At 35.6% G+C, this 12,370-nt stretch overlaps 1 protein-coding gene across 3 annotated transcripts; it reads left to right on the top strand.

Annotated features, from left to right (window-relative positions):
- The first annotated feature begins 4,418 nt into the window (after positions 1–4,418).
- LOC121372458 (protein lin-52 homolog) lies at positions 4,419–11,584 on the top strand. 3 transcript variants are annotated; one of them, XM_041498769.1, is made up of 6 exons: positions 4,419–4,509; positions 5,891–5,959; positions 8,562–8,596; positions 9,549–9,621; positions 9,926–10,009; positions 11,006–11,584. In XM_041498769.1, the coding sequence occupies exons 1-6, from the start codon at positions 4,467–4,469 to the stop codon at positions 11,065–11,067; spliced, it is 366 nt and encodes a 121-aa protein (XP_041354703.1). In that variant the 5' UTR covers positions 4,419–4,466; the 3' UTR covers positions 11,068–11,584. The 3 variants fall into 3 exon arrangements, with proteins under 3 accessions (XP_041354703.1, XP_041354704.1, XP_041354702.1); XM_041498770.1 differs by having other exon boundaries at positions 4,466–4,485; XM_041498768.1 differs by lacking the exon at positions 4,419–4,509 and adding an exon at positions 4,606–4,696.
- The last annotated feature ends 786 nt before the right edge of the window (positions 11,585–12,370 follow it).

The following is a 12,370-nucleotide window of genomic DNA, read 5'->3' as shown; positions in this document are numbered from 1 at the left end:
TAAAATGCAGGATGTTTGGAATCCAAAACCATACAGAGTGGTTGCCAAACCCAATTCTGATGGCCATGACTATACTCTGGAGCTCATGTATGGGGATGGTTTTCAGAAAAATGTCCACCGATCAGAGATTTTAGATTCCAAAGACATTGTGGTTACTGAGACAGTGCCAAACGGTCATACCTGTCGAAGTATCTTCTGATATCCAGTGTGATGACCATCCAAAGGGTATGGACATTCCTATCCTGAATGCAGTAGCTCAGGCACTGAATTCTCCAGATCCAAGCAGAATGCACGAATTGGAAATTGAGAATGCCAATGATGAGAATCTGCTTTCTCCACTTCCATTGGATGACATGATCTCAGCTCCTGTCTCATTTAGTTCCGGTACGGACAATGAGGTTGTTGAGGATGTAGATAGCATAGTCCAACCACCAATCGACAGAAGAGAGGAAACACCTCCATCTTTGGTGACTACACTGGCTCAGCCCCAGCCACAGAGACATTCTACAAGGTCGGGTGCTGAACAGCATAGTAACCCTCTCTACAGTTGTACAGGAGAGAGTAGCAGTATCTACATCAGCCAGCTCGCCGCATGTGCTCTTGGCACAGTTACTGTTGCATGGGCTGCAGTGACTGATGCTTTGAGTTGCCGAGGACGGCAACATTTTAGGTTGACATGTGTGTGGGAGACCGATGTTTTTGTGAATACCATTATTATATGTTTTTGTGTGTTGCCGAGGATGGCAACATTTTAAGTTGGGAAGTGTATAGGATAGTGAAATATATATAGTATATAATTTCTTACATCTTGAAGGTCAGGATTTGCCTGCTTCATATGGTGGTGGAAATGCACTATGATTGTTTTATTTACTGCATGTATATTTCCTCCCTTTGTATAAAAGAACACAACCAACCACTCTCTAAAGACTTACAGTATTATGTTTGGAAGGCTGGTGCCAGAGGGGACAGCTTTCGTAGTCATGTGACATGACATGACCATATGTGGAAAAGGGCCAAAGTTCTTTGTTCTTAGTGTGAATCTCACACACGACATTCCACTCTGGTCACCGAGCAATAAACACCTAGTTACTCGAGCCATCTTAAGGTTTGGACTCTGGTCGTGTGGGGGCTATACCTGTGGGATATACACTACTTGTATATTGATTTATAGATCCTGGGGATAAATTATCCTATATGGAAACCCCAGTGTTCTAATTCACTTGTAATTATTTAACCCTATTATTACATAAACAAAAGTACATTAATTTAATTTCAACTTATTTTCGTGCTTATATCCAATTAAGGTTCAAGCACACTGTCCTGGGTACACACCTCAGCTATCTGGGCTGTCTGTCCAGGACAATAGGTTAGTTGTTAGTGAGAGAGAATAGAGTGTAGTGGCCTTACACCTACTCATTGAACCCTTAAAAACTCGCTCTGGGTTGGAGCCGGTACCGGGCTGCGAACCCTGTACCTACCAGCCTGTAGTCCAATGGCTTAACCACTGTGCCACAGAGTACTTAAAATTTCACTTAGCTTTATTTTTTACTTACAGTTTTGAATCTGTTGCTATTTTAACAATATTTGACCTAGGAGCCTACAATTGTCACTGAATGTTGCAAATTAGAAAACAAATTAGCCCCCATGTACCTCGCGAAAGTTCCGGCTAACTCCCATAGAGGGCGTAATCCATTATGGCCGCTGGTGGCGCGTCCATACTATAAATCGGAAATCACCATGTCTCACTTAAAATGCCAGCTATAGTCATGAACAAGGTGTCTATTTTTATTACACAAAGGGTGCTTAATCTTTTGGTGGGTGATATATGTGTAATTTAAAGGCATCTTGACATTAAAATCCAAGATGGCCGATATCCACCACAGTGATAATTAGAAAGCGAGAGAGCTCTTGAAATATTTGGGTTAAATCATAAATGAAGAGTGTTTTATACTAAAAAGAGGATTCACAATCTATTGGTGAGGTTATTTTTGCCATATGAGGTTATCCTGATCTTAGAATCCAAGATGGCCGTTGTTTGTGATCTTTAAAATAAAAACATGCAGGAGCCCTTGAACTCTTTGAGAATAATAAATGAAGCGTCTATTTTCACTAAACAGTCGTTTTATGGGTCGTTTTTACAATTTGATGCCATTTTGACTTTTAAATTCAATATGGAGCTATATTGAAACAATGGAAAGCGCAATATATTTCAAAATAATTCAGTGAACAAACTTAAGATACGATAGGTTGTAACTGAAACCTGTCTATCTCATAAGACTGAAGACATCAGATACTGATGCTGAACTGTCAACATCTGTTACCGCCATTATACTGGACGACGCAATATTTAAATATTTTCCACTGACACAGGTTCAACCAGGACCAAGAGAAGAGGGGTGTGTAACAAGGGAATGGCAGAGCTAGATTAAATTTGTGCTTATGCAGTGTTGTTCAAAACAATCGTTGTGTGGTGGGAACTTCATTGTTTCTTTTTTGTTCTTTTAATGTCACCTTTATCCCAGGTTTCTGCAAGGTTTGAGCTAATCATGTCACCATACACAAAGTTCATGACAAAGGTTTTAAGGACATTCATGGTTTCTGTGGAGATAGGAAGTGATGATCTAGAAGAGTTCGAGTTTCTTTTTTGCATAGTACATATCTCATATATATAATATAGCCCTTTTGCCATGACCAGAAATGTGACAGTTATTATCCAATGACTTGATATTGCAAAAATAAACTCACCTAAATATTGTACATTCTGATTTTGTGCAAAGAGACACTTCATTTATGATTTAGCCCAAATATTTCAAGAGTTCAGCTGTTTTAAAAATTATCAATATGGTGAACAACGGCCATCTTGGTTTTGAATGTAAAGATGACCTCTACTTGCAAAAATAAACCCACCAGAAGATCAGGCACACTCAGTATAATGGTAATAGACACCTTTTTCGTGATTCTAACTCACATATTAAGCGAGATATGGCGATTTTCGATTTCCAGTATGGCCACCGGTTGCCATCATGGATTTGGCCCTCTTGTGGAGTTAGCCGGAACTCTCGCGAGGTACATGGTGGTTACATTTTTTCTAAAGGTCCCCCCAAATTTAAATCCACCTTCAAACTTTTGTCACGGGGCCGCTAAATATGACCCCACTATATATAGATATTGGCAACATGCAGTGACAACTGTAGACTCCTAAGTCAAATAGTAGGCTCCTTGATCCTTGGTCCTTGGTCATGTTCGGTAGAGTTATAGGTTTTTCTTTTTTTTCTTTTTTTCCGGGGGGGGGGGGGGGGGGGGGGGACTTAGCTTTTGGTGTCGTTTTTTTTTGTTTGTTTTGTTTTGTTGTTTTTTGTTTTTTTACTTACTTACAATTTTGAATCTGTTGCTATTTTAAAACTATTTTACCTATGAGTCTAAAATTTCAATCTGATGAATTAAAATTAACTCAACTATTAGACCAGTAAAGCTAATTTTAATCAGATTGTCTCAAATTTCACCGAAGGTGGCAAATATCCATATGGTAGGCCCCTAATGAGTGTGAAATATCAAAGTTATAGTTCCCATACTTTAAAAAAATCTTCATTCAGTAGGGTTATGGGTGTTTGGGCTACCGATTTCTCGCTCGAGCTACCAGGTTAGATATGTTTTGCATTTCCTGTTACTCTACAATCAACAAGACGTTTAATTGATGTAGCGGATTTCCTCTGATGACTACGAGTCATAATTATCAAATGTTTGACATCCACTACTAGCCAATGATTAATTAATCATTAGTTAGCGGTGTCGTTAAACAAAACAAACATTAACTTTAACTTATTGATCGGTAACAGTGTTAGTTGCTCCCCAGACCCTAGTCTGACCCGCTAACCACTAACCGACTAACAACTAACCCACTGTCCTGGACAGACAGCCCAGATAGCTGAGGCGTGTGCCCAGGACAGCGTGCTTGAACTTTAATTGGATATAAGCACGAAAATAAGTTGAAATGAAATGACCCGCAGGTGGCGATTTCGCAATTATAGTATAGAATCTAATAAAATAAAAGAGAGTATATTTGTCAGCGGTAGGATTAGTGGTAGGATAATACAAATAATTTGAAATAATTCAGTGGCCAGAAATAATATTTAATAAGGGGCCATTCAAATTTTTCGTAACAATCTAGGGGGTGAGTGGGTGTTGTTCCAAACGTTATATAGCGTTGCAGGGGTGGGTGGGTGTATTCAACAGCGTTATTTATTTATTTTATTTATTTATTAATCTTATCATTATCGTCATCGTCATGTCATCGTCATCATGATCTGAATGATCTTGTTGTTGTTGTTATTATTATTATTATTATTATTGTAACAGTTGTAGTTAAACGTTGTACAGCAGAAATACGGTACTAACCGGATGATTTTATGCTAAAAAATAGACAGGTTTCCATACGCGTAAACCGAATAAGGATTGGCTCTGCAAACATGGCAGGACAAAGTGCGGGTAATTCGCATTTCGATACTGGAGGTATTTTAAACTCAGTGTAGATTGATGGGTTATTATTTTATGTACTCAAATTGATTTTGTTTTACCAAAATAATGAACGGCCTACCCCAGTGTAACTCCACCCTTGTAAAAATGTATAACCACTTTCCAGAACCAACTTGTCAGGGGGACGATTGGGGTTCGTATCCCGACTTCGCTGGTTTGGCGTGTGTGTGTTTACGTTTTATTTATTAAACATAATGATAATATACGTAATAATGATTGATTTTTGTGGTTTTGAACAATAAATATTAGTCAAGTTTGTTTTGTTTAAGGACATCAGTGTCACATGCTCACTATTTGAAGTGTGAACCACATTGTTAACGACCACAATAAATTACTCATACCTTTCATTAAAGTAAAATTTTCCCAACATTTTGTCCAGACAGAAATTGTGAACAAAACATTCAATGACACAGATACTGAATGAGGTAGCAGGTCAGCTCGCCCCCTACCAACTCAGCCCAGCAGTTGGTCAACTCTCCCCACACTCTTATCAAATTAGCGTTTTACCAGTAGTTTAAGTAATAATGTACATTAAATATTGTTGAATATGCACACTAGTCGGGAGTCCAAAAGCCTTGCCTGATCATTCCTTTTAGAAAATAAGGGACAAACTCACAAAATAGGCTTGAAAGTTCATTGTTTATTCAATATTAGTTTTACTGTAAAGTGTAATATTAATAAATAAAATGACACCATAGTTGTAGACATCCATTTTTAATTTCGTCACAATTATTTATGGACAGTAAAGTTTGGGGTGAGTTGTCCAAACACTGTGGCGAGTTGGTAGGGGGTGAGTTACTTTTGGGGCGAGTTGAAAACCATGTCACTTATATCGACTTTGCTCAGATCTTCTAAACTGCTGAAGTCCAGACAACATTGTTTAAAACTACATTAGATTACTTTCCTACCTTTAATTACTGTTAGATTTCTCCCACATTTTGTCCAGACTGAAATAGTAAAACCTGCCATTACATTGACCTATTTCTACATACTCAAGTCCGGACCACATTGTTTAACAGCTACGATAATTTACACTCCTACCTTTATATTACAGGCCATGGGATTTCAAATTTCATGGGAAATACTTTTTAGGTTCCGGGCCTTGTGATCATGGGAATCAACTGGAAATTGTTTTTAAAAAAAAATAAGAATTTCAGATTATGATATTAAATTGTCTCTTTTAGATGATATTGTCTGTTTCAGATAATGATATTAAATGGTCTGTTTCAGATGATGATATTAAATTATCTGTTTCAGATGATGATATTAAATTATCCGTTTCAGATGATGATATTGAATTATCTCTTTTAGATGATATTGGCTGTTTCAGATAATGATATTAAATTGTCTGTTTCAGATGATGATAATTGTCTGCTGAGTTTGGAGAAGTTAGACCGAGCATCACCTGATTTGTGGCCTGAACAGAGTAAGTTATCATTTACATGTCACAGAAAACAATGACATAACTTTTTGTAAATATTTGTTTTGTTTAACTACACCACTAGAGCTCATTGATTTATTAACCATTAGCTATTGGATGTCAACGATATGGTAATTTTGACATATTGTCTTAGAGAGGACACACTACATTTCTCCATTAGTAGCAAGGGATCTGTTATATATGCGACATTCCACAGACAGGATAGCACTAGTGCTGGGCGGTATTGAAATTTCAAGTTCGGTATTGGTATTGTGGGGGGTGATTTACCTCGGTATCAGTACAGTATTCGGTATTGACATAGTACTGATAACTATACCCATATCAAGCAGTATTTTATGTATACCTACCTCTAAACGAATGCCCAAGTTAGAGCCTTTTTCTTGTTTATATCCAACCCATTTTATTTTGTTTAGGATAGGTAGGATAGACTACAAAAGTAATAGAACCACAATAATCAATGTCAAATATTTAGTAATTATTTGCTCTTTAGTAACTAGTGCATATAATACTGGATAAAGTTCGTATATGGTATAATTCTTACCTGTTTTCTCTTTGACACTTCCCCTATTTCATCGAGCCGTTTCGATGTTTCTTTGTAGGTTTCCTTGTGATGGCACTGAATGTGTTTTTTCAAATTTGTTGTATTGCCATGGTCGGCCAATACCTTTCATTTGCACATTCATATACGTTTTTCGGTCAGTTCTTTGGAAGTACTGTGCCCATGCATTCTTCTTGTTAGCCATTTTGTGAGTAATGTAGTGTTGTCAGATGTATTTTTAGTGTTTTACTTAATGGCAGGAATACTTATTTTTCAATACCGAAATGTTCGGTATTTTGAGATTTGCTTGGTACAGTAAATCAGTATTGACACGATACCGATACCGAACGGTATATATACCGAATACCACCCAGCTCTAGATGGCACATAAGACAGCCTTTTGATATACCAGTCGCAGTGCACTGGCTGGAACGAGAATTAGCCCACCGATGGGGATCAGTTCTAGACCGACCGGCATGCATCAGATGGGCTATGTGCCACCCCTTTTGATTGTATTACATAATATGATGATCTGTACTTGTACCTAATGATCTATATCATGTATGAACGTAACAGTTTGTTTATTACATAATATGATGATCTGTACTTGTACCTAATGATCTATATCATGTATGAACGTAACAGTTTGTGTATTACATAATATGATGATCTGTACTTGTACCTAATGATCTATATCATGTATGAACGTAACAGTTTGTTTATTACATAATATGATGATCTGTACTTGTACCTAATAATCTATATCATGTATGAACGTAACAGTTTGTTTATTACTTTAAATTTATGATTCAACATTTTATTTTAAAATGATGATAAAAGTAAAAAGATGAAGTAAAACTAGAAGGCATTGACCCTTGTTATGCTAAATGTAATTTTTTTAAAGTACTATCTAGAAGTGTTTTAATGTGTCTAAGACTGCACCGACAAGATAAGATTAAAAAAACCTAAACAAAACAACAATGGGAATAGTAGAAACTGAGTTAGGAGGATTGAAAAACAGCTAGCTTAATGAAAATGAAAGCACTTATGATTACTTTGTAAAAAACAAAGAGATGGAAATGATGTTGGAGAATCTAAAAATTGTATATTAATATATATGATAGTAATCAGTGTGCCAAATTATGTTAGGGTTGACAATAACAGATGAGTAATGAGCATGTGAAAGGAATTATATTTTTCCATTACGCTTCGTCATGTTGAATATATTCCAATCAGTTTATGTGAAATAAAGTACAATGAATTATTTTGAGTAAGCAAAAGTGTAGCCCCTGCAGTAAACAGTAAAATGGTTTAGGTTTTAAATTATGTTATAGTTCATTTGGAAAAAAAGCCACTCCACCTTTTTCGTGCATGCACGGTTGTACATTTCAGCTTTTTAATATTACTACTCGAATTGTTTTTTTTTTCATGAAACTTTACAGTTAAATGAACTTACGAATAGCAGTCAGTTGAAATCTTTGTTCCCCATGCTCACTGACAACACTTGTTGTCAATACAGACCAAGTTCACACCAGCAAATAGTTTGTAAATACTAGTATTAATTTTCAAATGAACTTATTTTTTATTACATTCAAATTTAACTTACATTTGTTCTGAATGGATAATGTGTACTACAGTAGACACAGAAAAATGTATTACACATTCTGCAAATAAATATATAATTGAACAAAAAAATCTAACCATGTGGCATGAAAATCATAAGAAATTATGTTTTGACTATAGTTGATATAGCTTACATGATGTCATGTGACACGCATCAGTTGTTAATTCATTCAGTTTCTACAAGTCAAGTAGACCTGATATTTGGAATTTTAAGGAATAAACAAAAAGAACAGCAAAATTAATGGTTTTTAACTTTTAGGGGGAGTTGTAAAGTTTTCTGTTAAAATACTTACTTGTTTGAACTGTATTGTTTCTGAATTTTGAAGAAAAATACCTCTAATAAAAAATGAGCAGACGACAACCATGCAAACAGTGCATGAGAAAACAAACCTAGTGTAATGAATATCTTAACCTTTTATCTTGTAGTCCCGGGTGTCTCTGAATTTGCAGCTAGCAGAAGTGTAAGTTGACATATTATTAATTAAAAGGATATCTTCCTCTGTATGTTTCACTAATCAGGCATTGAATTTGGGGATATGTTTTTCATTCTACCAGTATCATAAACATTATTTAATATAGATGTTTTGGGATTTGATCTCATAATCTTTAGCTTTCGACACAAAATCTGTGATTTGTGTAAGCAGCGAATTGGGCTAAATTTGCAGTATTGTAATCTATCACTTAGGGTCGAAATACTGCCATTCCGACCGGTTTTTGTTAGTCGACATTACCATGGGACAGGAGATTTGTTTTTGCCCATCTCATCGGACTGACAGTTATTTTACGTTTTAGTCTATCATGTTTGATCTGGCAGGTTTTGATTCAGACTGGATCTGACAGAATTGTAGCTTGCTGGTCCGAATATCCAGCAGGAATTTCAACCAATTTCGATCCCTGTCACTGTTTATTTTTGATTGTGGTCAGGGTAGTAACTGGAATTATTGGTAATAATCAGGGTGGCCAGATGGGCCATTTAATTTTTTTTTTTATGACAGACGGTTACTGAATTTAATTAGGCATCACGTTATTGTATTGAAAGGAGGAACTTACTGGTAGTTAAAGAGAAACAAATATGGCAGATTGATCAGTCACATTTCCTTTTTTATGCTACACATTTTTGGTATTGGCAAGATCTATATCTTTTTAAAATTTGTGATCAAAGTTCATGTTGGGTGACCATTTTCAACCCCGATTTAAGTGCTGAATATTACTAAACAAACAACATTTTGCAAGCCAGCTTTTAATTGATGGTATTCCTTTGTTAATCAAAATTAATTGTTTGATCAAGTGTTGTATTTCACCCTATTCAGGTTTAAATAGTATTTTGATAAATTGTCCATGCATTTTGTTTCTGATTACACAGCATATAACTACAAAACTACAAGCTTATCTTTATGAACTTCTCCATTTCAGCCACTTTCAGCTTCCAGTTCTCCACCAAAATGGCTGGCTGATTTAGGAAACGATGACATTGATCTTCTCCAAGGTATGTTTTTACAAGTTTAAGGCTATTTCAGAATGTAACCAACATCTGACAACAAGTTTGCCAAGCATTGCCCATTTTGTGCAAGCCAAAACATACACCAAAAGCTAAACGCAGATTTAAATTTCCCACAACACAAATTATCTGTCTGTTATTTATCAATTGATTGATGCAAATAAATGATATAGCACAACATAGTTTGCTCCATTTTCTGACCCCAGTCAAAACCTATTTATCATGAAAATAACATTAAGAAACATCAAACATTCTATTTAGTGTAGCATTATTTCCTGTGATTATATTGCAGAATTTGGAAGCCTCACATCCTCTCAGTTGATGGAAAAAGTCAAAGGATTGCAGAATCTAGCCTATCAGCTTGGACTGGAAGAAGGTTACCTTTTTAAAATTAATTAAGTTATATATGTATACAAAATTTGTGTCTTTGATCATTGGGTATTTACAAGGAACTTAAAACAGTACTAGATGTACATTTAGTATGTTTATTACTCACTTTTTTTTCCGATACAATGTTTATGGGTTTTGCTTCATATGCTTTTAATAAAATGAGATTGTAAAAACAGAGGAGGGGTGGTTCTGAAAACAGATAAAGAATACTAGAACATTATAGTGATATTGAAGAACTAAACATATATCATGTTTAGAAATTACCTATGAGTATTAAGCCGTATTGAAACGTTTTTTCTTTTACAAGTTTCCAATGCCTAAAGCAGTAACATAATTAAAATGGTGAAAAATATATGTTCTTTCTTATATTTAATGAAAAAGTAATTCTATTAAATTTAAAGGGCAACAATTTGTGTGCTTGCAGATATTTTGTTTTATCTGTACGATTAAAGTCATAATATAAAATTAAATTTATTAAAATATATACTAATATCTGCTCTATTTTTCTGCCCAAATTGCTGAATTTAGTGCCATGGCTGAAGATCAATAAAACACCAGTTTCTTCAGAATATCCTAACAAATTACTATTGTAGCTGGACCTTTAGTTAAATACTTCTGTTGACTGCAAGGTGTTGACAGTTTTGTTCTTTTCTGTAAAATTGTAGTGGACATATTTTACAGTACTGAAAAATGCATTGCTTTTCTCCTGGGCGGGATTTACCTGTCTGTTGATTGTATTTGTTCTCATTCCAATTAGTGCACCATAACTGGTCAAAGGCCATGGTATGTGCCTTCCTGTCTGTGGGAAAAGTGCATATGAAAGATCCCTTGCTACTAATGGAAAAATGTAGCAGGTTTTCTCTGATGTCTGTCAGAATTACCAAATGTTTGACATCCAATAGCCGGTGATTAATAAATCAATGTGCTCATGTGGTGTTGTTAAACAAAACAAACTTTAATTTTGTTTTGCTTTTTTTTGCAGCTCGTGAAATGACTAGAGGAAAGTTTCTGAACATCTTGCAAAAACCAAAGCAGAGAAATTAAAGTGGACATTTGTAATGCCTTGTGCCTGCATAATACAAGTTGTGAAATGGACAGGAATGCAGGGTACATGTCAATGAATTCAATATATTAATAAGAGTGGGAACCACAAGAAAGCTTGTAGTTACTTTGTGTGGACCCATTTCTTGTTCTCATGGTTTCACCAGTGGTGAAAGTTTAGACAGTGCCATGTATATATGTGTGACAATATTTCAGTGCATGTTTTACTATTAACAAGGGCAGCAGTTTTGTTTTGTATATAACCTGTACAGTAACTATATCACCACCTGATGTAGCAGCATTCTGTTGATACACAGTAAATAACATGGAAATCATTTTGCACACAAGAGCAGTTGCAGAGTATGACAAAAATTTTGAAGTCACTGGCCACAAGGCTAGTGGGTTTGTGAAAAGTAAACAATGCATGCTGTAACTGTGACGATGTAGAGATAGCATGTTACTGCAGTTTGCAGAGCTAGTTCAAGTGGATTATTATTACATACTGATTGCGTTGTTGATATTATTCAATGACAAATGTCGCAATCAAATTTATTAAACAAAATTTATTAAGAGAAAAAACAAAAACAACCCACAATCGAGCGATAAGGAGAGGGAGGGGGGGGGGGGGGGGAACCACTAGCCTGAACTTAAAAACCACTAGCCACGGGCATCGGGCTAGCGGATTTGTCAAACTCTGGCAGTTGTTTGTCAAACCATAAAGACTAGTAATTTTGTTCATTGGAATTATAACGAATGGAAACTGACAATTTACACCCTGTCTTGGACATATCCACTGGGGAATCTCTGAAGATGTGCCAAAGACAGTTGTGCTTGAACCTTCTGTGGATGTAACGAGTCAAATGGTTGATTGATTTACATGTTAAAAAAGTTTGATGATAGTACAAGTCATGACCAGCTGTGGTGCATCACATTATTCAAAAGTAGAAATATTTTTTATTTCATGGGTAATGTTATTTGTTATGATACAGCATACTAACGTATTACCAGGCCCTTAGGAACGGGGTGGGGTGAGAACAAAAATGCACTTTTTTCCTTTTCGTTCTCAAGACTTGCTTTTCAAGTGGAGAGTAATAATTACCTCCCCTTAGCATGTGAATTTATATGGTATTATAAACTAAGCTGAATATTTATTTAAATGCAGGGTAGAGATGCCCATTACATGTTTCCTCTCTGTGTGGGATTACATCTTTTGAGAGGGTGATTACCCCATCGACAAAACAACTTTACTCCTATTCATAAGATGAAAATTGAGTAATATTCTAGACTTCACAACTTTACTATAGTT

This window comes from Gigantopelta aegis, chromosome 4 (assembly GCF_016097555.1).
Source record: "Gigantopelta aegis isolate Gae_Host chromosome 4, Gae_host_genome, whole genome shotgun sequence".
NCBI lineage: Eukaryota > Metazoa > Mollusca > Gastropoda > Neomphalida > Peltospiridae > Gigantopelta > Gigantopelta aegis.
Note: the sequence above shows the minus strand (reverse complement) of the source record. Positions and strands in the feature narration are given on the sequence as shown.

Excerpts from the sequence above, each read along its gene's own strand:
- LOC121372458 (XM_041498768.1), top strand. The coding sequence starts at position 4,621 with ATGTATAACCACTTTCCAGAACCAACTTGTCAGGGGGACGATTGGGGT. Across the intron at positions 9,622-9,925 it reads TGACATTGATCTTCTCCAAG|AATTTGGAAGCCTCACATCC; the intron begins GTATGTTTTTAC and ends ATTATATTGCAG. Across the intron at positions 10,010-11,005 it reads TCAGCTTGGACTGGAAGAAG|CTCGTGAAATGACTAGAGGA; the intron begins GTTACCTTTTTA and ends TTTTTTTTGCAG.